The sequence below is a fragment of the Ranitomeya variabilis genome, chromosome 5, assembly GCF_051348905.1.
Source record: "Ranitomeya variabilis isolate aRanVar5 chromosome 5, aRanVar5.hap1, whole genome shotgun sequence".
NCBI classification, from domain to species: domain Eukaryota; kingdom Metazoa; phylum Chordata; class Amphibia; order Anura; family Dendrobatidae; genus Ranitomeya; species Ranitomeya variabilis.
This window is the reverse complement of record NC_135236.1, coordinates 49,014,020-49,041,106: the sequence shown is the minus strand read 5'-3', so window position 1 is coordinate 49,041,106 and position 27,087 is coordinate 49,014,020. Positions and strand designations below refer to the sequence as shown.

At 42.2% G+C, this 27,087-nt stretch overlaps 1 protein-coding gene and 1 long non-coding RNA gene across 7 annotated transcripts in view; one reads left to right on the top strand and one right to left on the bottom strand.

Moving 5' to 3' along the window:
* CACNA1A (calcium voltage-gated channel subunit alpha1 A) overlaps positions 1 to 27,087 on the bottom strand; it is a 351,768-nt gene that overhangs the window by 42,325 nt on the left and 282,356 nt on the right. Inside the window, exons 38-43 of the mRNA XM_077261846.1 lie at positions 5,271 to 5,376; positions 4,386 to 4,493; positions 3,020 to 3,120; positions 2,020 to 2,126; positions 989 to 1,127; positions 788 to 901 (exon numbers count right to left, since the gene is read on the bottom strand). Of these exons, the coding sequence (XP_077117961.1) occupies positions 788 to 901; positions 989 to 1,127; positions 2,020 to 2,126; positions 3,020 to 3,120; positions 4,386 to 4,493; positions 5,271 to 5,376 (675 nt within the window). The remainder of the gene's footprint in view (positions 1 to 787; positions 902 to 988; positions 1,128 to 2,019; positions 2,127 to 3,019; positions 3,121 to 4,385; positions 4,494 to 5,270; positions 5,377 to 27,087) is intronic.
* LOC143774355 (uncharacterized) overlaps positions 1 to 27,087 on the top strand; it is a 308,203-nt gene that overhangs the window by 132,822 nt on the left and 148,294 nt on the right. For 2 of the 6 annotated variants that reach the window (XR_013215517.1, XR_013215516.1), the window contains exon 3: positions 21,203 to 21,314. The exons of the other annotated variants lie outside the window; for them this stretch is intronic. This is a non-coding gene — a long non-coding RNA (uncharacterized LOC143774355). The remainder of the gene's footprint in view (positions 1 to 21,202; positions 21,315 to 27,087) is intronic. 6 annotated transcript variants of the gene reach the window in all.

Genomic DNA, 27,087 nt, shown 5'->3' with positions numbered 1-27,087 from the left:
CCTCTCCAGGAATCTGGTGGCTCCCGGTGACGTCTTTCTGCTACGTCCATGGGGTGCTGCCAGCATTCATACAACTTTTAACTTTTGAAACAAGTCTTTGGGCTCATGAAAATCAGGCAAAGCACACGGATGGCATCAGTATGCAGCCCGTGATTAACATTGCAATGGACGGCAGACGCTAATAAAACTCGGATACAAAACATAAATGAATAACGGGCCGTGTGCAAACAAGACATATTACAACATGTATTCACAGAGGTGAATAATTCTGAGGCTGCACGAGTCAGGTATAGTTGCATTTTGTGGTGAATTTGGAGAAACCACTGATATATTAGTTGCGTTCAGGATCCAGAAACACTCCAGCTGTTGTTTAACTACAAGTCCCAGCTTGCAGGCTCCATGGCATGTTGGAAGTTGTAGTTCTACAACAGCAGGACCCTGCTGACCCCTGACATACACTATATACATTCAATTAGATCATATACTGTGGATTGTATATTTGCCTTTTATCTTTAAAGGGATATTTTGCAAATAAAGGGGTTTTTTTATTGTGTAATAAAAAGGTATAGCATTTATCTAATGCACATTGTGTATCAATTCCTCACAGATCTCAAAGTCTCTGATATCTGTATGTGAATGGCGACTTTCACTGTCCTGGTCAGTGATGGACTCATGGGCCCTAACAGATGGGAAAGTCTCTCTTTTTGCCGTGTCCTTTTCATGTCATGTAGAGGAGGGGTAGTTTGATGGCGGAGCGGGTCATGTTATCGCCACAGACAGCGCTCACCTGGTTGTCAGCAGGTAGTCTCGGCATAGAAGCTGCTCTCCCATGTCCTTCCATCACAAGGTACTGCTCGCTGTCAGAGTAACCATCCCGATTCATTTCTGTCATTTCCACTAACTAAAAGGTAAAAAAGAACTATATAGGATATATATCCCCACAAAAAGTGTAGGTATGACGGGACGAGAGGAATGACATTTTCCAGACCTGGGAGTCCGGCCAGCTGTTGGTGTTGTCCTGGACCCTCGCCCTCTCTGGACTCCAGGTTCCTGTCTTCTGGAACATTTGCTGTGCTCTCTGTGTCATCCAGGACTGACTTTCCTTCATGCCACCCTCAGGAATACCCCTTAAACACCAACATCAAATATCATCGAAATGTTTTGAAGTTTATAAACTTCTTCTTTAGGACAACCACAGTCATGGTTGTCCTGAAGAAGTTTATATACTGAAAAATAAACCACTTATACTCGAGTGGCATTCTTCATCCTTCCTACACGGCAGCGCAGAGTTAACTCATTTATTTCTCCATTTCCTAAAGATCCATTTACGATACATCTCTCATTCGGTAAACTTTTATCAATCGTCGTTAGTTTAATAGCCTGTTTACACAAGCAGACCAAAGTAAGCAGTGCGCATCGAGCGATCTTTAATAAATCGGTAATCGATCGATTTCTGCACACAGGCTACCATAGCTCTTCACAGTGCGATTTTCCGCCAAGAACGATGGCTAAAAGATCGTTTAACCTGATGAGGGGTTTGCTGGTTCATCGGGTGATCGGCAGCCTGTTTACACAGCAAGATAATTGTGAAACAAGTGTTACTAAAAACGCTCATTTACGATTATCTCTCAGTTTGTATGCATCTCCAGTCACGTCTCTTCTAACGAAGGACCAAAAACTAATTATCTGTCCTCTGACCCACCAGTGGCGCCTAGAGGAGATGCGCTTATGATGTGATGCAAAGTTTGGAAGCCATATATGTCAATGAGTTGGCGTATATCAGACGTGCTGGCAAATTAATATTGGAGACCTCTATAGAGAAGATGAGTCTGATAGCCAATTAATCATGTCAACATATGTTGATTTTGGGTGATAAAGGATATAAAAAGCCAATGCAACAAAGAGAAAGGTCAATCCCTCACATCTTGTCGATCAAGAAAACGCGTCAGTAATTTTCAATATCCATTAAAAACACATACGGTACTTGTATAAAGTCAGGAAATTTTATGCAGGACTTACATATCTCCCCCTGGCTCCTGAGAAGTCATCAGAGGATTTAATCCTATTGGACCATCTTGTGTGGGTGATGGAGGCTCCATCCTTTGGAACATTAGAGGTGTTCGGTTCTAGAAAAGCCATAGTTAAATTAAAAATAAGGTCAAATAAATAGTAAAAAGATAAAGTATATGTAAAAGTGAACATTTGTAGCCTTATGTGACAATCAGGTTGTGTATAGTCTTAACCTCAGGGGTTGTGCCATAAACAAAATATATTTTAATTAATAGAACTTGAAATAATAAAAAGTTCCTCAATTGGATATGTTAAAAAATGTTTCTGTGCTGAGATGATCTTATAAATGTCCAGTGTACTGTGTAATGGCTGTGTCTGACCATACAGAGCTGCTGCAGATCATGGTCGATACATAGCACAGCTCCTGGCCAAGGGGAGTCACCTATGATGCGTGAGTGTACAGATGACACAGCGAGGGCACAAAGATGCTAATTTCTAAGTTAACACATTTCCCTGCCTGTTTTATCACAGGAGTGTTTCTGCCACTTCACCAGTCCAGTGAACTCATCAGAAATCAAGTCGTTGACCTACAAAATCAGTGGCCGCTGGAGCTCCTACATCACTGATGATATGTGGAAAGCTCTGTAGAACTGATATATAATATATAATATATTTTTTTGCTACGGGATAATGGGAAAGGACGTTTCAAAGTTGTTGTTTTTTTATTTGAAAGTGTAAATACACATTGAAAAGATTTTTTTATATGTTGTAGAACTTTGCTGGTGGGCCTGAGACCCCCATCGATCGATGACAGTACTATTCAGAAGGCACAATTCCTCAGCTCGTGCATGAGTATAAGAACAGTGGGTGCACGGGCTCGATAGTAACACTTGCCGTAGTGCACATAGGGTTTGACTAATTTAGAATTATTAATGTTTTCCTGTTTGTTTAACAATGTCGAAAAGTCTTATTAGCAGATCTTTCTGTGAAAACTTTGTTTTCAAGTTACCTGTTCCTCTTGCAGGGCTTGCAGTCGTTTAGCTTTGCTCTGTCTGTAATACTCCATGATCATCATGGCTGCATAAATCTTGCCCACAGTGAGGTCAGTAGCTGAGGGGAATAAAAGACAGGACAGAACGCTGGAGTAAATAAGAGGAAAACTAAGCAGATAATCGTATGAACGATGCTATAGGAACTCACGACCAGCAAACGATGTCAGACAAGTGTTTATACAGGACAAGAATCGTGAATTAAATGATTGAATAGCGATCATTACATCGAACGTCATGCACCGTGTTCACACAGACAATCTGAATTAATGTACAAACATTTTTGTTGATTCTGTACAATACAAAATTAGTTCACTGATAAATTGCACGGTCTTCTATGAAGCATTTGCAATAATGCCGATGAACAATGTGACACGGATATGTTCTCCTTACTACGCTCCAAATGGTACTGAACTATCGCATCAGAACACAATGAACCGATCACTGAAAGACGAGCATATTTAGGACTTGAATTTCCAACCAATCATTGAACCAGAGATCAATCTTCATTCACATTACACAATTTCCGAAAGATGAAAGAGAATTTTGTAGCTCAGTTAAACGATTTTATGCATGATGGACAAGCGTTTTTGGACACACGGTTCAGTCTCTCAACTAGAGTTGAGTGAATTTTTCAATATTCGGTTTGGATTACGATCGTCGGCGAATATTGAATTTGAAATATTCGCCGAACACAGCCGAATGCCATTGGAATCAATGAGAGTAAAAATGATCGAATATGTTCGGAAACGATCGTCAATCAATAGAAAATTCAGATTTGGTGATAATTTCCGAACATATTTGCTCAATATAAGTAATATAAGTAATGGGGGACACTAATACATTCATGTAGGATGTTCACTTGATGGGGAGTTTCCTGCATTAGGATGAATTCACATTCAGTTTGCAAAGATTGTTTTTGTATACATTTTTAAGGCCGGGGTCACACTAGCGTATAACACGGCTGACTGCTTTGTCATGTTTTATCGCATCGCACTCGGCCCAATGTTATACTATGGGGCAGAGCAGATCAGCAATTATTTCCTCAAGCCCATTCGGCATGAGAGAACAATTGCAAAACGCGGCGAGACTTTGCTCGCATGCACCCATACAAGTCTATGGGTGCGTGTGAAACATCGAACTGCAGTCAGATGTCATCCCAGTGCAGACCGATATACACAGAGACAGGCAATGGAGAAATTACTTGTAGAGATTCTAGAAAAGCATGAAACTCGCCCTGCTTCCTGGACCCCAAATTTTGCAACTTTTTCTGATTTTCTGCTTATAACCTGAACAAAGTGAATCCCCCCCAAATGCTTCTCTTACATTTATGTGGTGTCACCAACAGGTCCAGTGTTTTCTGAGACAGATTAGGCCAAATGGCCATCATCTCCTTTCTGAGCTCATTGTCCATTTGGTGTTTGTCAGCACCCCCTGAAAAAAATATGGGAAAGATCAGCTATATCAAGTCCATTAATTCAGTTTAATGCAACGGTATGCTTTTTATTACATTTTATCTTCCTAGAAAGTGTCAGTAAAGTCATTGCCTTTTGCCTTTAGTACACTATCAGGAGGTGACAGCATAGAGAAGCCTACTAGTGTGCCCACGGATTTATCGACTGTCTGTCTTTCATTGAGCTGTGGCTATTGTATGTAAGGAAGCAGCTGGCAAGATCCTAGATGGGAGATAAGTATCATAGACATGGATAGCCTCCTTGATGTAATTCAAGGTAAGAAGGCTCCAACACTTATAGGGGTGAGAGGGTTTTTAATGGGCCCAGATTTTGGGTCCGGTTTTTAGGAACAACTGGAAGAACTGTGTGGGACTGGTTGTTCCCATCCTACAATCCAGGAGTTACTGCTGATATAAAAGGGCAGCTGAGTCGCTCCACAGGGACATACAGGTGTTGGTCAGTCTTGGTCTGAGGCTGACTAAGAAAACTTTGTATTTATCTGAAAGAGTCAGGCCGTACTGCTGTATGGACTATTTTGTTTATTTCTACCTTTACGTTGGAGAAAGACTGTTTATTTTCTTTATGCTGAAAATGTATGGACTGCAACAAAACATCCTATTTGCACCAAGCTACCTCGTGCCTATACCTACATCAACCGCTGCCATTTGCATCTTATAATGAGCTGATCACATCACAACTTCTCTCTTCATTGTTAAATACCTTGTGTAATATAATTGTACGTAGGTGCAGATCTTACCTTTTGCAATCTTGATATCCAGCGCGGTACGTATAAGAGCCATGAGAGTTGAGTTGAAATGTACACTGTTATCATCGGCCACAGGGAGGTCCATTCTAAGCAACCGCTGCAATGACCCAGAAAACAGTGTGAACTTACTGATGCAACTGAACCTGCAATACTTTATCTACCTATATCCAGGACTCAGAGGCTCTGATAATATACACAACTACTTGTTCCATATATGCCATAAAACATAACATTGAGGTGAAAATAACATTGGCTCCGGCCTAGTGATGGCATCTCCAAAAAAAGCTCAGATTAAGGTGGGAATCCCCCCATCTGGCTGGGTGCAAAGCCCAGATATCCAGGCTCTGAGCACTGACAATTACCCATTCTCTAAGTCCATTTTATGACTGATTTATACAATTATGGACATGTGATATATAATAAACTAGTCTAGATAAAGGGCAAACCCTGTCATCGTTAGTTCAGTTCTGTGCATTCCTGTGATTATATCCCCTGAGCCTCAGAGTCCTGGTCTACAGACGACACCATAGATAGTACAATGCTCCACCACCAGAGTGAACAAGGGAAAATAGGGATGATTGCTCATCTCTCCCACCCGCCACTCTGGTAGTGTAGTATTCTTCAAATAATGAACAGCCAAGATAGGCAGGCGAGCACACAGGCCAACCTGGAGCATGCTTCATGCAGAATCGTAGCGTGCAACGTGCAGGGATTCCCCCATGCAATCCCTTCAATAGAGCTAGAATTCCTACATAGGGGGAGCACAGGGGAGAGAGGGCGGCTGGGAGAGGGAGGAAGGCGAGATAGGTGAGACGAAGAGGAGGAGAAGGGTGAGAAAGGGAGAGAGGGAGTAAAAAGAGAGAAAAAAAAAGAAATACATTCACAAACAAAGCTGTGAAACTTATCGTATTAGTCAGAGAGTTAAACAAGGTAAGAGAAGCTCCCAAATTAACCATGAGAGATTCCGGCCACACAACATTAGCAACTTCCCCAAGCTCCACACAAGGTAAGAAAGACAGATGGGGTATAGTCCTTAATTGGCATGGAGTGGATTATCAAGAGGTACTAGCCCGGAGGATGATGTCTCAAAGTAAAGTAGTCCTGCTCAGGGAGATACAGTCCTACGGTATAGGTATGAAATATACTAGTATGGATATAGCAGCAGCGCTATAATTAAGGAAGCACAAAGATCCATTACCCCTACAGCCGAGATATATAGATGTAATTACAATGATAGCCCAAATTCTCAGGAGCACGTATGCACAGACAATATGGGGACGGGAAGCTGGCATATGGGACCAGAGGCTCTGAAGCTTTATATATTACGCGACACCTCATCTAGTGGCCTCAGGACAATCGGAGTCATGAACATAGGACTGGTGTTTAAAAGAAATAATGGCAAAAGGCAAATATCTACAAAGCTGTCCAATAGAGATCATACAGTTTATAGGTAGCTCTGGCTATGCTACCACGGGATAGCCATACGCCTAGGTTGCACGTTTGGCACTCCGGGCGAATGGTGCCGCTCAGTGGTAGGATGGGTATCCTGACAATGATATAGGAAAGACCGCGGCACTGCTTGTTAGGAGCAGAGTAGTGGACGCTCCTGTGGAGAGGCGGACAGGTACACTACTCCTAACAAAGGCCCGGACTGAGCGAAATGTTGGCCTCCTTGTAACGTGTGGTGCCCCTGAACATGGGGACATGCTGATACAACCGTAGATGTCATTTTCTTCACTGCAACTTAGGAGTGCCATGGATCTTTTTATATTAAAGGGGTTTTCTAGGCTCAGAAGATCAGTCTACAATCACTTGAAGTGACAGCGATTTTTTTTTTAGAATGTTTATTTAAAGGGGTAGACCACTATAGTTGCGGCCAGGTACTACATATCCAGACACCCTGCTCATTTGGTGGATCTGCAGTAACCAGCCACCGTCCATGTAAAAATGACAACCGCTGTACTCCGGCAGCATTCGAAAACTTCCAGCCATTGTCGGTGCCAGTGTCGGCTTATTGACAAGGGCACCGGATGTCGAACCCCCACCAATTAGATATTGGAGGCCTAATAAAACAGTAGTGACAAACTCTTTTAATTGTTTAGATAGGACTGTTACAAATACAGCCTTAATGAATATGCTTATTTTTTATATTTTGTTTATTTTTGGATGGGTGAAAGGGAAATGCTTTTGTTTTGTTTTTTACACTTTTAAAAACTTTTTTTTATATAAGTGTTCATTTTACTTTTCAATCCCCCAGGGGACTTCAACCTGTGATCTTTTGTACAATGCACTATAGTAATTCAGCATTGCAGTATAGGAGATAGTAAAACTCATGGTCTCATATGAAGCTTAGCCTTTGGCTGTGCTTCATAGGAGCAAAAAGATGGGGGCAACGGAGGCCTTCAGCAGGTGATCACCTGCAGCTCATCGGCGTCCGGTGATCCTATGGGCATGGAGTAAAATTGGAAATGGAACAGACAATCCGCCAGGATTTCATCACTTAAAGGCCAATGTCAGGAATTGACAGCAGCATTTACATGGTTAAATAGGAATGATCATATCGAACTTTCGATTTCACAAATGAATAAAGAATCATTATGTTTGATGATAGATTATAGTGGAGTCTTCTTACATCTAGGATATATTCTATTGTTGGTTAGACTGCAATTTATTTTTCTGCCCAATTTGGTTAATAATACTGAAAAAAATGGTATAGCCGTAGAGGTCCTAGTAGAATATGAATGATACCACTTTTCACTCTGAGTACATCGATATGCCCCCAATGCATTTACATGTAGCTTCAAAGCTCAATATTTCAGCTCTGGCACATCAGATTACTACAAAACAAGTATCAATTTTATTGTGCCAGGTCCCATATCGCCATACACCTGCTTCGATAATAAAATCTTTGTCACAGATTTAATTTAAGCTATAAACACAAAATTTGTGCATATATACTTCTAGTTATTTTATTCTTCATGGTCAGTCTCAATTGTTGCCTGGTTGTACAATTTACATTTTGTTAATTCAATCAGCTCTATATGTGCTGAAGTGATGAAACAACCCCTACTGTATGACAACCAATAGTCCTGCGGTTACATGCGAGTAGCGGAGTTGCTGTCAGTTTGTGTGACTTGACCACCATGGCCAGCACATAGTACGACAGGTATAGGAAGGGTGATTTTCACTTGTTGTTTTTTAGCATATACAGTATACAGTGGGGAAAAAAAAGTATTTAGTCAGCCACCAATTGTGCAAGTTCTGAAACGTAAAAAGATGAGAGAGGCCTGTAATTGACATCATAGGTAGACCACAACTATGAGAGTCACAATGAGAAAACAAATCCAGAAAATCACCTTGTCTGATTTGGTAAGATTTATTTTGCAAATTATGGTGGAAAATAAGTATTTGGTCACCTAAAAACATGCACGATTTCTGGCTCTCACAGACCTGTAACTTATTCTTTAAGAGGCTCCTCTGTCCTCCACTCATTACCTGTAGTAATGGCTCCTGTTTGAACTTGCTATCAGTATAAAAGACCTCTGTCCACAACCTCAAACAGTCACACTCCAAACTCCACGATGGTGAAGACCAAAGAGCTGTCAAAGGACACCAGAAACAAAATTGTAGCCCTGCACCAGGCTGGGAAGACTGAATCTGCAATAGGCAAGCAGCTTGGTGTGATGAAATCAACTGTGGGAGCAATAATAAGAAAATGGAAGACAAACAAGACCACTGATAATCTCACTCGATCTGGGGCTCCACGCAAGATCTCACCCTGTGGGGTCAAAATGATCACAAGAACGGTGAGCAAAAATCCCACAACCACACGGGGGGATCTAGTGAATGACCTGCATAGAGCTGGGACCACTGTAACAAAGGCTACCATCAGTAACACACTACGCCGCCAGGTACTCAGATCCTGCAGTGCCAGACATGTCCCCCTGCTTAAGCCAGTACATGTCCGGGCCCACCTGAAGCTTGCTAGAGAGCTTTTGGATTATCCAGAAGAGTATTGGGAGAATGTCATATGTTCTGATGAAACCAAAGTAGATCTGTTTGGTAGAAACAAAACTTGTTGTGTTTGGAGGAGACAGAATGTTGAGTTGCATCCAAAGAACACCATACCTACTGTGAAGCATGGGTGAAGCAACGTCATGCTTTGCAGTTGTTTCTCTGCAAAAGGATCAGAAAGACTGATCCATGCACATGCAAGAATAAATGGGGCCATGTATCGTGAGATTTTGAGTGCAAACTTCCTTCCATCAGCAAGGGCATTGAAGATGAAACATGGATGGGTCTTTCAGCATGATAATGATCCCAAGCACACTGCCAGGGCTACAAAGGAGTGGCTTCGTAAGAAGCATATGAAGGTCCTGGAGTGGCCTAGCCAGGCTCCAGATCTCAACCCCATAGAAAACCTTTGGAGGGAGATGAAAGTCCATGTTGCCCAGCGACAGGCCCAAAACATCACTGCCCTAGAGGAGATCTGCATGGAAGAATGGGCCAACATACCACCAACAGTGTGTGCCAACCTTGTGAAGACTTACAGAAAACGTTTGACCTCTGTCACTTCCAACAAAGGTTATATAACAAAATATTGAGATGAACTTTTGTTGATGACCAAATACTTATTTTCCACCATAATTTGCTAAATAAATCTTACCAAATCAGACACGGTGATTTTCTGGATTTGTTTACTCATTTTGACTCTCATAGTTGTGGTCTACCTATGATGTCAATTACAGGCCTCTCTCATCTTTTTAAGTGGGAGAACTAGCACAATTGGTGGCTGACTAAATACATTTTTCCCCACTGTATATATTTGTGTCAGATTATTTTTTAAATGCTGGACATTCCCTTGTTCTCTTATCTTTTTCAAATGCAGATGTCATGATTCCTCCGCTCAGTGTGTCTTTGATGCAGAGACTGACAGCTCAGTCATCCAATCTAGTGTAGGGGCGTGCTGAGGTGTCGTTATTTTGATTGACAGCTCAGCCATCCAAACTGAGACTGGAAGACGCTGAGCTTCCTCAAGGTGTTCCCTGTTCCAAGCGATTACACAGCTACATAGCTAAGCTGTCAGTGACAGAACTCTGCCAGACATAGCATTTGCTTGTTGATTTGCCTTCTATTCCTGTATTCTGTTTGTTGATCTGTTGCTGCCTGACCTTGGACCTCGTTCTGATCATCCGTTTGCCTAGCCCCTTTGTTCTTATTTGCTATATCACTGGTATTCTGACCTTGAACCATGACCTGACTACTCCTTTGTGTTTCCCCTTTAGCTTAGTTGCTCTCTTGGTATACGACCCCACAACGTTTGACTATCCTGCCTCATGGCTTGTCCATGAGTAGTGACTAGCATCACAGCAGATATTTTAGGTCTTACAAGGGTTTTGAGTCATCAACAATTATTAATCATCCACAAGACTGTTAGGGGTTGAACCCCTGGAGCCCCATTGATCCAATTCCACCAGAACAGAAATGGTTTGGTGGGGGTATATGAAGTGGCAGTCATGCCTGCATGTTCCCACTTGATACAACTATGTGTGAAATAGGTACCACTCCTCACTGTGGCTACGCTGGTAAGTTCGCATGAAATGTGTGCTCTCACTGCTGCTAGTATAGGCAGCGCAGGGTCCCTGAGGATGGCTAAATCAAGTGACCTGACCAACTTCACAGCAGCACTTGCAGGATCTCAGGCAAAGAGCATGCATGCTCACACTTCCTGCCTAGGGGAGCGGCTACCTCTGAGAATGCAGAGTTGGCTGGTAACCAAGGCCCCGAGTAGTATACAAAAAAAAAATCTACGTTCTTGAGAACAGAGGACTTTTAATAGGAAATATATTGCTATGTTGCTTGTTTTTGCAACTTTACCCAATTAATAATATGAGAAGAATCGTGTACATGTACTCTAATGCTAATTTACTAATTCAATGGTTCAAGTGACTTTTCAGTAGGTAAAGGAAACCAACTCCACAGTAGTTTTTTCACTTCGGCACATGGAGGATTTTTTATGCAGTTACAGAAGGCCCATTTATACTAGCAGATATTCAGCCAAGAAGTGTTTGTAGAAATGTGGGGAAACATTTCAAGGTAATCCCCCTTGAAACAGGAGCTGACAACACGATCCTGTATGGGGACAGAGGGAACGTATCAATGATCATTCTGTTCGCTTTAGTTGTTGACAGCCGATGTAATTGGCCGGCGATTGACTTATGTATAGCTTTTCTGACTGGTCCTTAACGCTAAAGTGAACAAAGGGGTTACATGCAGTATCACAATCTTTCTGAGTGTAATAAATACAACAAATAAATAGGTAGTAAGATAAATGCTATTGCTTGCCTGCCATATTTATTAGGTACATAAACATAAAGGAGCACTCCAGGGAGATAAATTTTTGTACTGTCCATGGCCTCATACACTATAAAGTTGTGAAGCCCTGTGCACATTAATTATCTTTATAACCATTGTGATTCTGTGTGGTAACAGCTGCTCCTCACTGCTCACCCCTCCGTCTGGGACAATATGTAACACAGCATTGTGCAGCTCCCACTGTATCAGCCAGCCTGAGAAGAGAGGGCATAGCCTGCTCCTTGTTCTCAACAGAGATACAGCTATAATCAGGGACTGGCTGATAATAGCACGAAGCTGCAACAAACTGCTGTCCCAGATGGAGGGGTGAGCAGTGAGGAGCAGTACAAGGTGAGGGTGTGTGGCCTGATCTCTGCTAGTAGTCCTGAAGAGAAGGAGACATTATCAGAGGACAGGTGTGACAGGAGCTGCTCCTCACTGCTCACCCTTCTGTCTGGGACATTACAGAAGTGTGCAGCTCCATGCTGTCAGCCAGTCTCCTGATAATAGCTGTATCTCTTTAGAGAACCTCTTCTCAGGCTGACTGTTACTCCCTGCGGGGAGCAGCACACTGGTGTGAGACGTAGTGTCTCAGACGGGAATGGGTGAGCAGTGAGGAGCAGGTGCTGTCACACAGAATTACAAGGGACTATAAAGATAATTAAAGTGGGCATCTCATCTATATAGTTCATGAGAGCAGGGACAGTATAAACATATTTTACCTCCCCGGAGTACCCTATTAAGTATTAATATCAGATTATTTTCTATGTAGTACAATAAATGTTAATACATTATAATTAAGGCTGAGTAGTTTCTAGTTAGTACAGCTGACTAGGGTAAGGTAGGAGAGTAACTACATGTATACCAGCAGAACCATAACCCATCTCTGGGCCTCAGAGCAGACTGCTTTGTGGTAATCCCTGGGATGATTCCCTTAGCCAGTGGAAGGCTCTAATGTTTGCCACTATATAGGCATACATTGCCCATAAGGTCTGATTGTAAAAATGAGATGTATACCACATGGCAACATTATGGGCTATGAAAGGTAAGTGGCCACCTTTGGTAAGTGGCAATCTAGCTCATGGTTTATTCACTACTTGTGAAAGGTCACATTCACACACTGTCCCATTCTCAGAAATTAATATTATAATTATCAGACTTGTCATACAAAAACTAGCAGATGCCTTACTTTTGTGGACATGAGCCATCCAGATATAACAATATGTAATCCTGTATTGACATTACACTGGAGAGGAAATATGTAACAGATTTCCACCAAACATTATGCATTGTCGCCATCTTCTTTGAGAAGACTATCCCTTAGAAGACCATTTCTCAATGCAATTTTGGATGGTTGTTGTCACAAAGAGGCTTCACTGTATTCTCACAAGGTAAAAAATACAATAGTATAGATGTAGTGGAAATATACAAAACATAAAGTAAGGCTCTAAGGTAGGTATAATGCAGACCAGGGGCTCCCAAAATTCGGTACTCATGGCCCCCCAACAGTTCATGTTTTCAGGATTTCCTTAGTGTCGCACAAGTGAGAGAACCTTCCAATTTCTAATGCCGTTATAATAATTCCATCACCTGTGCAATATTAATCAAAGCCTGAAATCTTGATCTGTTGGGGCTCGTGAAATTTGGGATACACAGATGTTGACAAAGAACATAATGTAAAGTGTAAATATAGGACATATACTTACTTTACTGTAAAATTAAAAATAATAAAACACCATGTTCCTCATCTGTCAGATGATAATCCATGTGTCCCACGACGTGCTCCAACTCTGCTACATCTGGATTGCAAGGCTGAGTGATGGCATGATCCATGAGACGCTGAGCCTCAGAGTGCAGCTCAGTGCCTTGCGGTGACGTCATTGTGGTTACCATCGGTCACAGGCAGCGGTTCTCAGGCTCAGCTCATTATTTCGTGGATTTACGGCTGAGCAGTCGCATCATGCCATCGCTCAGCCTTGCAAACCAGATGAAGCAGAGTTATGTGCTTCATGGGACAAATGGATTATTGGCAGACAGGTGAGGAATATGTAGTTTTGTTATTTTTAATTTTACAGTAGTAAATGGGTAAAAGAAGGTTTGGAGTGTTTATTTCAAATTATGGATTTTTCTGTGTTTCTTTCCGTTAAAGGACTTTTTTTCTGTGTGTGACTTTATTTCATTTTCACTATGCAGTTAGTAATGGGAGCGTCTTATAGACACCTCTCCATTACTAACCCCTGGGCTTGATGTCATCTGACATTACAAAGCTAACATCAACCCCACACATTTTACTCCACTTGCCACCGCAAAAGCAAGTAGGAAGAGCGAGGCTAAGCACCAAAATTGGCACATCTTATGCTTGTGCCAATTCTGGGGAAGCTGAGGGCTCATGTTCTTTATCTGGTAGGGGGCCAATATATGGCCACTTCCTAGACTATTTATATCAGTCTGCAGCTGTCTGTTTAGCCTTTGGTGGCTAGTAAATATAGGGGGGACCCTCATGATTTGTACAGTAAAATACACATGCGCTAACTGCACTATGTCACACAGATATGAGCATAGGTATAGTAAAGATGCAGAACAGATATAATGTTAGGTGTGCGTAATAATATAGGTTTAGTCTAGATACAGGACATATATAATGTAAGGTGTGAGGAACAGTACAATTATAGTATTAATATAAGACATATATAATGTAAGGTGTGAGGAACAGTACAATTATAGTATTAATATAAGACATATATAATGTAAGGTGTAAGTAACAGTATAATTACAGTATTAATACAAGACATATAATGTAAGGTGTAAGTAACAGTATAGCTATAGTATTAATACAAGTCATATAATGTAAGGTGTAAGTAACAGTATAGCTATAGTATTAATACAAGTCATATAATGTAAGGTGTAAGTAACAGTATAGCTATAGTATTAATACAAGTCATATAATGTAAGGTGTAAGTAACAGTATAGCTATAGTATTAATACAAGTCATATAATGTAAGGTGTAAGTAACAGTATAGCTATAGTATTAATACAAGTCATATAATGTAAGGTGTAAGTAACAGTATAGCTATAGTATTAATACAAGTCATATAATGTAAGGTGTAAGTAACAGTATAGCTATAGTATTAATACAAGACATACAGTATAATGTAAGGTCCAAGTAACAGTATAGTGTGACAGAGTCACTGGTGAAGTGATGGAGGGGAGATACATGTCACTGTGCATGATGGCGTCAGTGATGTAAGTTCCAGAATTGTTTCCTTCAGCACACTATGTGTTGGATCGGTTTATTGAAAGTTATATTATGGGCTGGTTTTAGTGGACCTCCATAGAGCAGGAGGGAGGAGGTCCATGTATGTCCACTGGCAGTGTTCTTACAGGACCTGTATGATGTCAGGATCACGTGAACAGTCACATGATGGAGAGTCAGGTGGTCTGGCTAAATAGCTGAACTCCATGGTTAGTCTGTGCTGTTGAGGGCCTGGAGAGGAAGACTCCAGGAGTGTGTTCGTGCACAGAGTGCTTGTGCAAGAACATTGTTAACCCCAAAAGTGCAAGGACTGCATGAAGTGCTACCGTTTTGTTTTGCCCAAAGGGCCGTGTTTATTTTTGTGCTTAAAGACCTTGGTTTATGCTGTACTAATAAACCAAGCGCATACTTAAAGGCACAGTGTCCCATTGACTACCTCCATATGTAGCCGAGTGATCCGATCTACAAGTGGTGTTAGAAGTGCGGGCAGCATTTCCAACTAACACGTGTGACAGCCACAAGCCAGCGGACAATGTCAGGCAAGATGGAGGACCTGCTCAAACATCTACTACAAACACAGCAGCAACAGCAGCTACAACATCATCAACAATTACAGCAGCAACAGATGGCGCAACAGGAGACAAGTAAGCTGCTTATACAGCAGATGCAGCAGCAGTAGCAGCAACACCAGCAGATTAAGTTGCTATATCAAATCACTAAACAGTGAGGGGAAGTATTAGAGCATCTATTAGTCCCGGGACCCTATAGATGTAGGGTATTAGATCTGGCCCATGCTCATGTCTTGGGGGGGCACCTAGGTGTAGATAAGACCCAAGAACGAGTCCTTCAGAGATTTTACTGGCCTGGGTGTCACAGGGACATTGTTAATTTCTGCCACTACTGCCCTACCTGTCAGCTAACTGCCCCCCGTATCCCACTTCCACAGTTCCCTAGTTCCGTTAGCAATAAACGAAGTCCCATTCGACCAGATTGTCATGGACATGGATGGGCCCTTAGTTAAGTCTGCCAGGGGTCATCAATAAATCCTCGTGGTAATGGACTACGCTACGCGATACCCCTGAGAAACTCCTCCACTCGGACTATAGCACGAGAGCTAGTCATATTTTCTCCCGGACGGGCCAGGGGACACCATTTATGTCCAAGGTAATGAGGGAGTTGTGCAAGGCCCTCCAGATCGCTCAACCTAGGACGTCGGTGTACCATTCGCAGACAGACGGCCTGGTGGAGAGGTTCAATAAGATCTTGAAGTCCATGCTGGAAAAGGTCGTGGAGAAAGGTGGCCGAGATTCGGATTGCCTCATACCATACATAGTGTTCTCCATCAGGGAAGTCCCACATGCCTATACGAGGTTCTCACTGTTCGATCTGTTATACGGACTGCACCCCCGGGGACTTCTAGATGTTGCGAAGGAGACTTGGGAAGCAGAAGTTACACCCCACCGGAGCGTCATCAAGTATGTGGCCCAAATGCAGGAACGAATCGTAAGGGTGACGCCGATTGTGAAGGAGAGTCTCCTTCAAGCCCAGGAAAGGGTCTACAACCGGGCCACGAGGCTGAGACAGTTTCACCCTGGGGATCGTGTTGATCCCCACCGTAGAAAGCAAATTCCTAGCCAAGTGGCAAGGGCCATTTGGAGTTGAGTGATGTCAACTATAAGGTCCACCAACCAGGGTGAAGGAAGCTGTACCAAGTGTACCACATTAACCTGCTGAAACCGTGGCAATACAGGCATCCAGTAGAAGCACCGTGCCTAGGGGCCCATCCTGAAGCAAAGGTTGAGGATGTCACAGTGGCAGAGACAATGGCACTGACCCAGAAACAACAGTGCCGTGAGCTGCTTTAGCAGAATCGAGATCTGTTTTCGGAGTTACCAGGATGTACGCCGGTGGTGCAGCACGAAATCCTGACTGAACCACATGTGAGGGTGAACCAAAGGCCGTATCGGATTCCTGAAGCTCGCCGCGAGGTGATCTCCCAGGAGGTGAAGAGAATGTTGAGCCTGGGTGTCACTGAGGAGTTAAAGATCAGCTGGTACAGCCCTATTGCCCTGGTGCCAAAGCCAAGTGGAGAGTGGCGCTTCTGTAACGATTACAGGAAGCTCAATGAGGTGTCCAAGTTTGACTCGTATCCGATGTCCCTGGTAGATGAGCTTATTGAGAGGCTAGGGTCAGCCAGGTACATCACCACCCTGGACCTAAAGAAGGGGTACTGGAAAATTCTCCTGTCTCCAAGTGCCAAGGATGGGTGCTTTCAATATACCCGGATGCCGTTCAGACTACAAGGAGCCCCAGCCACCTTCCAGAGGGCTATGGAATGGATTCTAGGCCCTCACAAGAAGTACGCGGCCGCATATTTAGATGACATTGTGATTTTCAGCCCGGATTGGGGAAGTCACCTGCAGAAGGTCCAGGCGGTACTCGATGCACTAAGGAAAGCGGGGTTTCCAATAAACCCAAAGAAGTGTGCCCCCGGGAAAGATGAGGCAAAGTACTTGAGCTATATCGTTGGAAGAGGCGATAAAGCCGCAAGTAGACAAAGTGGAGGCAATCGAGAAGTGGCCACAGCTGGTCTCCAAAAAGCAGGTCAGGGCGTTCCTCGGGATTGTTGGATATTATAGGTGAATTATCCTAAACTTCACCATGATAGCTGCCCCCAACTGATTTTCTCAAGGGCACAAAGTTGATGATGGTCATATGGTCCACTGAAGCGGAGATGGCATTCCGGAAGTTGAAGCTCGTCCTGTGCCAACAGCCAGTCTTGGTTGCACCAGACTTCTTAAAGGAGCTTGTGCTCCAGACGGATGCCTCCGAAGTCGGTTTAGGAGCTGTGCTGTCCCAGATTCTGCAGAATCCGAGCGGAAAAATCCACAATGGAATCCGCAACGTGTGCACATACCCTAAGTTTGCTCACTGACAAAGACATGAACAGTCTATAATATTAAGGGTAGGTTAATTTTAACATTGAGAGATAGAATATTAAAAATAAAATACAGAAAATCACATTTTTCACTCTTTGTTTCATTGCAGCCATTTGGTAAATTCAAAAAAGTTCATTTTTTTTCGCATTAATGTACACTCTGCACCCCATCTTCACTGAAAAAAAACTGAAATGTAGAAATTTTTGCAAATTTAATAAAAAAGAAAAACTGAAATATCATATGGTCATAAGTATTCAGACCCTTTGCTCAGACACTCATATTTAAGTCACATGCTGTCCATTTCCTTGTGATCCTCCTTGAGATGGTTCTACTCCTTCATTGGAGTTCAGCTGTGTTTAATTAAACTGATAGGACTTGATTTGGAAAGGCACACACCTGTCTATATAAGCCCTCACAGCTCACAGTGCATGTCAGACCAAATGAGAATCATGAGGTCAAAGGAACTGGCCAAGGAGCTTAGAGACAGAATTGTGGCAAGGCACAGAGCTAGCCAAGGTTACAACAGAATTTCTGCAGTACTGAAGGTTCCTAAGCGCACAGTCGCCTCCATAATCCTTAAATGGAAGAGGTTTGGGACCACCAGAAGTCTTCCTAGACCTGGCCGTCCAGCCAAACTGAGCAATCGTGGGAGAAGAGCCTTGGTGAGAGAAGTAAAGAAGAACCCCAAGATCACTGTGGCTGAGCTCCAAAGATGCAGTAGAGAGATGGGAGAAAGTTCCACAATGTCAACTATCACTGCAGCCCTCCACCAGTCGGGCCTTTATGGCAGAGTGGCCCAACGGAAGCCTCTCCTCAGTGCAAGACATATGAAAGCCCCCATAGAGTTTGCTAAAAAACACATGAAGGAATCCCAGACTATGAGAAATAAGATTCTCTGGTCTGATGAGACGAATATAGACCTTTTTGGTGATAATTCTAAGTGGTATGTGTGGAGAAAACCAGGCACTGCTCATCACCTGCCCAATACAATCCCAACAGTGAAACATGGTGGTGGCAGCATCATGCTATGGGGGGGTTTTTCAGCTGTAGGGACAGGATGACTGGTTGTCATTGAAGCAAACATGAATGCGGCCAAGTACAGAGATATCCTGGATGAAAACCTCTTTCAGAGTGCTCTGGACCTCAGACTTGGCCGAAGTTTCACCATCCAACAAGACAATGACCCTAAGCACACAGCTAAAAGACCAAAGGAGTGGCTTCAGAACAACTCTGTGACCATTCTTGACTGGCCCAGCCAGAGCCCTGACCTAAACCCAATTGAGCATCTCTGGAGAGACCGGAAAATGGCTGTCCACCAACGTTCACCATCTAACCTGATGAAACTGGAGAGGATCTGCAAGGAAGAATGGCAGAGGATCCCCAAATCCTGGGGTGAAAAACTTGCTGCATCATTCCCAAGAAGACTCATGGCTGTACTAGCTCAAAAGGGGCTTCTACTCAGTACTGAGCAAAGTGTCTGAATACTTATGACCATGTGAGATTTCAGTTTTTCTTTTTTAATAAATCTGCAAAACTTACTACATTTCTGTTTTTTTCAGTCAAGCTGGGGTGCAGAGTGTACATTAATGAGAAAAAAATATGATTGTTTCATTGCAGCCATTTGGTAAATTAAACAAAAAACAAAGAGTGAAAAATGTAAAGGGATATGAATACTTTCCGTACCCAATGTAAATTATAGAAATTAATTTGCATTTTGCAGTGAGAAATAATACTTGGTGGCAAAAGCCTTGTTGGCAAGCACAGCAGTCAGACGTTTTTTTGTAGCTAATGACGAGGTTTGCGCACATGTCAGGAGGAATTTTGGTCCACTCCTCTTTGCAGATCATCTCTAAATCATTAAGAGTTTGAGGCTGTCGCTTGGCAACTGAGAGCTTCAACTCCCTCCATAAGTTTTCTATGGGATTAAGGTCTGGAGACTGGCTTGGCCACTCCATGACCTTAATGTGCTTCTTTTTGAGCCACTCCTTTGTTGCCTTGGCTGTATGTTTTGGGTCATTGTCTTGCTGGAAGACCCAGCCATGACCCATTTTTAATGTCCTGGCGGAGGGAAGGAGGTTGTCACTCAGGATTTTATGGTACATGGCTCTATTCATTCTCTCATTGATGCGGTGAAGTAGTCATGTGCTCTTAGCAGAGAAACACCCCCAAAACATGTTTCCACCTCCATGCTTGACAGTGGGGATGGTTTTCTTTGGGTCATAGGCAGCATTTCTCTTCCTGCAAACACGGTGAGTTGAGTTAATGCCAAAGATCTCAATTTTTGTCTCATCTGACCACAGCACCTTCTCCCAATCACTCACAGGATCATCCAGGTGTTCATTGGCAAAATTCAGACGGGTCGCACATGTGCCTTCTTGAGCAGGGGGACCTTGCGGGCACTTCAGGATTTTAAACCTTTACAGCGTAATGTGTTACCATTGGTTTTCTTGGTGACTGTGGTCCCAGCTGCCTTGAGATAATTAACAAGTTCCCTTCCTCATGATCATCGATACCTCACGAGGTGAGATTTTACATGGTACCCCAGATCGATGTCGATTGACAGTCATTTTGTATTTCTTCCATTTTCTTACTATTGCACCAACATTTGTCTCCTCACCCAGCGTCTTACTTATGGCTTTGTAGCTCATTCCCATTCCTGTGGACAGGAGTCTTTTATAAAGGTGACTATGTAAGACAGCTGTCTTTGATGCAGGTAACGAGTTCATTAGAAGCGTCTAACTGGTCTGTAGGAGCCAGAACTCTTAATGGTTGGTAGGGGATCAAATACTTTTTTTCTCACTGCAAAATGCAAATAAATGTATATAATTTATACAATGTGATAAAATTATAGACTGTTCATGTCTTTGTCAGTGAGCAAACTTACAAAATCAGCAAAGGATCAAATAATTATTTCCTTCACTGTATAATGTAAGGAGTAAGTAACAGTATAGTTATAGTATTAATACAAGACATATAATGTAAGGTGTGAGTAATAGTACAGGTAAAGTGTAGATAAAAAACAGATGTAATATATAGGATGAGTAATAGTATAGGTGTAATGTAAATTTAGGAGCAATAGTATAAGTATAGTTAAGAAACAGAGATAAATAAAGTCTTGTTTTTTCACCTTTTCACTTCATTTTGGAGAAATATAAGGTGTGAGTAATAGTATACTGTAAATATAGTGTAGAAACAGGACAGATATAATGTTTGATGGTATAGTCAATGTGTAGAAATTAGACAGATTATCAGTTTGGTTAAAGGGAAGTTCTGAAATTTTCACAAATACAAAAATGAACGTATATGTAGCTGACCAGATGACTGGTGACTAGACAATATGGTGATTAACTGGGTTTTGCATCCTGTCTTTTATGCAGATTTGTCCCAGTTCTAGATACATGGCACATATAAAATAAAGCTGGGTAAGGTGGAAATAATAGGAACGGTGTAAGATGAAGATTGTGTATAATGTTCGGTAGAAAAAAAGCAGTAAGTAAAGATACTGTGTTGATACTGTAATGTTAGGTAACTGTAATGTAATGTAAGGTTAAAGAGGACCAGTCAGGTCAAAAGTGGCCAGTTTTTGCTCTGATTTTATCTTTGCTGTTTCCTGAGTATTCCAGTCTTTTCCATACGGTTCCAAAGATATGATTGTTTGAGTGCACCCAATCTAATAATTTTTATGGTCTTTACAAGAGGGATATGCTCACAGGATAATAATACAGAGCAGTCAAAAGACTCACCCCAGAGGATCCTGCAAGCAGCCAAAAGACACTTCCCAGAAGATCCTGCGAGCAGCCAAAAGACATGCCCCAGAGGACCCTGCGAGAAGATAAAAGACATGTCCCAGAGGATTCTACGAGCTGCCAAAAGACACGCCCCAGAGGATCCAGCGAACAGCCAAAAGACACACCCCAGAGGATCCAGCAAGCAGCAATAAGACACGCCCTAGATGACCCTGCAAGAAGCTAAAAGACACTCCCCAGAGGATCTGGCGAGCAGCCAAAAAACAAGATCCAGAGGATCATGCGAGCAGCCAAAAGACATGCCCCAGAGGAACCTGCAAGCAGTTAAAAGACACGCTCCAGAAGTTCAGGTGAACAGCCAAAAGACACACCCCAGAGGATACGGCAAGCAGCAATAAGACACGCCACAGAGGACCCTGAGATAAGCTAAAATACACAGCCCAAAGGATCCTGCGAGAAGCCAAAAGACACGCTTCAGAGGATCTGATGAGCTGTCAAAAGACATGCCCCAGAGGATCCTGCAAGCAAAGCCCTCTTTTAGTGAAGACAATAAAAAACAACATATGGGGCACACTAAATAAAGAGGCCCACATCTCTCGAAACTTATGGTGGATTTTATAAAAGAAAAAAAAAAGAGAAATACTCAGGAAAGCAGTGGGGATTAAATCAGAGCAAGCTGGACTTTTTGGTAGGTACTCTTTAATAATAAACATCATTATTATATGTAACATGGATAGAGGACAGATATGTTATGGTCTTACGGATTAATCACTAAATCTAATTAAAATACAAAGCTGAATAATATCGGAACTGTAAAAGGATATATATATATATATATATATATATATATATATATATATAAATATATATACATACACACATACAAATATATACACGCAGACAAATATGGTAAATGCGCGCTGCTGGGGGAGACATGATATTTTTCCGGCGTGCCATTTTTCATGATGTCTCTATCACTGCACAAAACTTATATATATATATATATATATATATATATATATATATATATATATATATATATATATATATATATATACACTCACCGGCCACTTTATTAGGTACACCTGTCCAACTTCTTGTTAACACTTAATTTCTAATCAGCCAATCACATGGCAGCAACTCAGTGCATTTAGGCATGTAGACATGGTCAAGACAATCTCCTGCAGTTCAAACCGAGCATCAGTATGGGGAAGAAAGGTGATTTGAGTGCCTTTGAACGTGGCATGGTTGTTGGTGCCAGAAGGGCTGGTGTGAGTATTTCAGAAACTGCTGATCTACTGGGATTTTCACGCACAACCATCTCTAGGGTTTACAGAGAATGGTCCGAAAAAGAAAAAAAATCCAGTGAGCGGCAGTTCTGTGGGCGGAAATGCCTTGTTGATGCCAGAGGTCAGAGGAGAATGGGCAGACTGGTTCGAGCTGATAGAAAGGCAACAGTGACTCAAATCGCCACCCGTTACAACCAAGGTAGGCCTAAGAGCATCTCTGAACGCACAGTGCGTCGAACTTTGAGGCAGATGGGCTACAGCAGCAGAAGACCACACCGGGTACCACTCCTTTCAGCTAAGAACAGGAAACTGAGGCTACAATTTGTACAAGCTCATCGAAATTGGACAGTAGAAGATTGGAAAAACGTTGCTTGGTCTGATGAGTCTCGATTTCTGCTGCGACATTCGGATGGTAGGGTCAGAATTTGGCGTAAACAACATGAAAGCATGGATCCATCCTGCCTTGTATGGAGCATCTTTGGGATGTGCAGCCGACAAATCTGCGGCAACTGTGTGATGCCATCATGTCAATATGGACCAAAATCTCTGAGGAATGCTTCCAGCACCTTGTTGAATCTATGCCACGAAGAATTGAGGCAGTTCTGAAGGCAAAAGGGGGTCCAACCCGTTACTAGCATGGTGTACCTAATAAAGTGGCCGGTGAGTGTATATATATATATATATATATATATATATATATATATATATAAGTTTTGTGCAGTGATAGTGACATCATGAAAAATGGCACGCCGGAAAAATATCATGTCTCCCCCAGCAGCGCGCATTTACCATATTTGTCTGCTCTAGTAAAACATATGCTTTTATCATGTCCATCATTTCTCATAAATCCTGCCTCGTGCTCTATGATAATACTTCACAAGCACAGCTTTCATTAATGCATGGTTGTAAATCATTATTTTAGATCTCGTTGCAACAGGATATTTGTCAAGCAGGAAGGGAGAAGGGTTAGGTCAGCCTGCATCATCCTTCCAATGCATTGTGCACTTACCAGAATGAGTGTGAAGAGACAAGAGAGGAAGATACATAAAATAAAAGAATAAGGAATGCAGAGACAGGAAAAGAAAGAGCGATAGATTCATCTGTATGTGATATAGGACTAGGAAACTACAGCCCCTAGCAGAACTAGCACACAGGCCAACCATTCATTGACCACAGCAACCTGCCATAATATCCAACATATGTGTACATACAAGCACATCTGAAACCTGTAGGTCATTTCAGTATATACCTATAAGCATATATACGTTTTCAGTATGGAGCAGTATATGCATTATACTGTCATGTTCTTAGAAAAACTTCTGCATAGTCATTTTATTCCATAGACCTATACAAAACAGCAGATCTTTCTGCAATATACTCTGAGACATGCAATATAATTACGCCCGCGGCCACTCATATGTTAGGAGATGGACAAAGGAAACAGTGCTTTCCTAAACAAGTAAGGAGAGGTGCGGCCCCTCCAGGCATCCGCTCCTCGGAGACTGTGATGTCACATGCTGCTCGCTCCGGTGCTCTGCTTCCATTTCCAGGGTTGTCACCGGCCGGGACTTACCGTACTTATCGTCTAAACTGCCACCTCTCTGATACACCGGTGTTCTTAGTGATGAGCGAATGTGCTCGGGCAAGGTGTTATCTGAGCACGCTCTGGTGCTAACCGAGAGTCTTCGGCGTGACTGAATATGTTCGAGTCCCCAAACTCATGGCTGTTCGACAGTAGGAACACATGAAGGAATTGTCTGTTAGGCAATCTATGCTTCTGTTGCAGCTTTCGAACAGCTGCGAGACATGCAGCCGCGGGGACTTGAACATATTATTCGAGCACACCGAAGTCACTCGGTTAGCACCCTAACACGTTCACTCATCACTATTCTTAATCCTACAGTGTTTTACTGCTGCTTAATCTGCCCAACATCAGCGTCTTTGCATTATTATCGCTGATATGTCCACTAAACAGGCTGCCTTTTTTATAGTTTAATATTTTTCATCACATTAATTATTTATATTCAGCCTGGTTGGTTTTATATATTTACATATAGCACCTTTGAAAATCTGTTATTTCAGTGGTCTTTTGGTACAGACTGTTATACGTACAAGTGCTTCTCACTGAATTACAATATCATCAAAAAGTTAATTTATTTCAGTTCCTCAATTCAAAAAGTGAAACTCCTATATTATATAGAGTCATTACAAACAGAGCAATCCATTCACGTGTTTATTTCTGTTAATGTTGAGGATTATGGCTTACAGCCAATGAAAACCCAAAAGTCATTATCTCAGTAAATTAGAATAATTTACAAAAAACACCTGCAAAGGCTTCCTAAGTGTTTATAAAGGTCTCTTAGACTGTTTCAGTAGCTCCACAATCATGGGGAAGACTGCTGACGTGACAGATGTCCAGAAGGCAGTCACTGACACACTCCACAAGGAGGGGAAGCCACAAAAGGTCATTGCTAAAGAAGCCGGCTGTTCACACAGTGCTGTATCCAAGCATATTAATGGAGAGTTGAGTGGAAGGAAAAAGTGCGGTAGAAAAAGGTGCACAAGCAACCGGGATAACCGCAGCCTTGAAAAGATTGTCAAGAAAAGGACATTCAAAAATTTGAGGGAGAGTCACAAGGAGTGGACTGCTGCTGGAGTCATTGCTTCAGGAGCCACCACATCACAGACGTATCCAGGACATGGGCTACAAGTGTCACATTCCTTGTGTCAGCCACTCATGACCAATAGACAACGCCAGAAGCGTCTTACCTGGGCCAAGGAGGAAAAGAACTGGACTGTTGTCAGTGGTCCAAGGTGTTGTTTTCAGATGAAAGTAAATTTTGAATTTCATTTGGAAATCAAGGTCCCAGAGTCTGGAGGAAGAGTGGAGAGAGGCCACAATCCAAGCTGCTTGAGGTCTAGTGTGAAGTCTCCACAATCAGTGATGTTTGGGGAGCCAAGTCATCTGCTGGTGTAGGTCCACTATGTTTTATCAAGACCAAAGTCAGTGCAGCCGTCTACCAGGACATTTTAGAGCACTTCATGCTTCCCTCTGCCGACAAGCTTTTTGTAGATGGAAATGTCATTCTCCAGCAGGACTTGGCACCTGTCCACACTGCAAAAAGTACCAATACCTGGTGTACAAACAATAGTATCACTGGGCTTGATTGGCAGCAAACTCGCCTGACCTTAACCCCATAGAGAATCTATGGAGTATTGTCAAGAGGAAGATGAGACACCAGACCCAACAATACAGACGAGCTGAAGGCTGCTATCAAAGCAACCTGGGCTTCCATAACACCTCAGCAGTGCCACAGGCTGATCGCCTCCATGCCACGCCGCATTGATGCAGTAATTGATTCAAAAGGAACCCCGACCAAGTATCGAGTGCATTTACTGAACATACATTTCAGTAGGCCAACATTTCAGATTTTAAAATCATTTTTCAAGCTGGTGTTATAAAGTATTCTAATTTACTGAGATAATGACTTTTGGGTTTTCATTGGCTGTAAGCCATAATCATCAACAGTAACAGAAATAAACATGTGAAATAGATCACTCTGTGTGTAATGACTATATAATATATGGGTTTCACTTTTTGTATTGAAGAACTGAAATAAAGTAACTTTTTGATGATATTCTAATTTTGTGAGAAACACTTATATATCATGAACATGTACTGTTTATCTCACTGCTATCTGTAGTAATCTGACTAAGCGGTCACAAGCATTCTTGCCAGATTTTCACTTTTATTTAATAACTCTTGTTACTAGCTGCCCGCGATCGTTGGTTTCTACTTGAGCAGTAATTAGGATTTTGGCTATCTTTTAGTGCAATGGTTTTATTCATACTCTGAGACGTACAGAGCAATATATGAATGATGTACTGCTAAGCAAAACTTTTATCTTTCCATGTTAATCTACATGGCCAAAAATCTAACATATAACCTGGAGATTTACCAGGCATTCAGGACCAACTACTATCTTATCCTGTTAGCACTGCAGAAAGACTAGCCTACCTCTTCCTACCTCTTATCGAAGGATCTTCAGGCTAATGGGGGATATACTTGGGTTTATAGATCCTTGTTCCTTGTTATGAGAGAACTAGAAACCGATCTGACGCGTTACTAGAAATGACGTTTCTGCCGTAGAGCTCTACCCATGAGTATGTCATTTATCAGAGATCTCCAATCCTTTCTAGCATGTGACTAGAGACCTATGAACCATA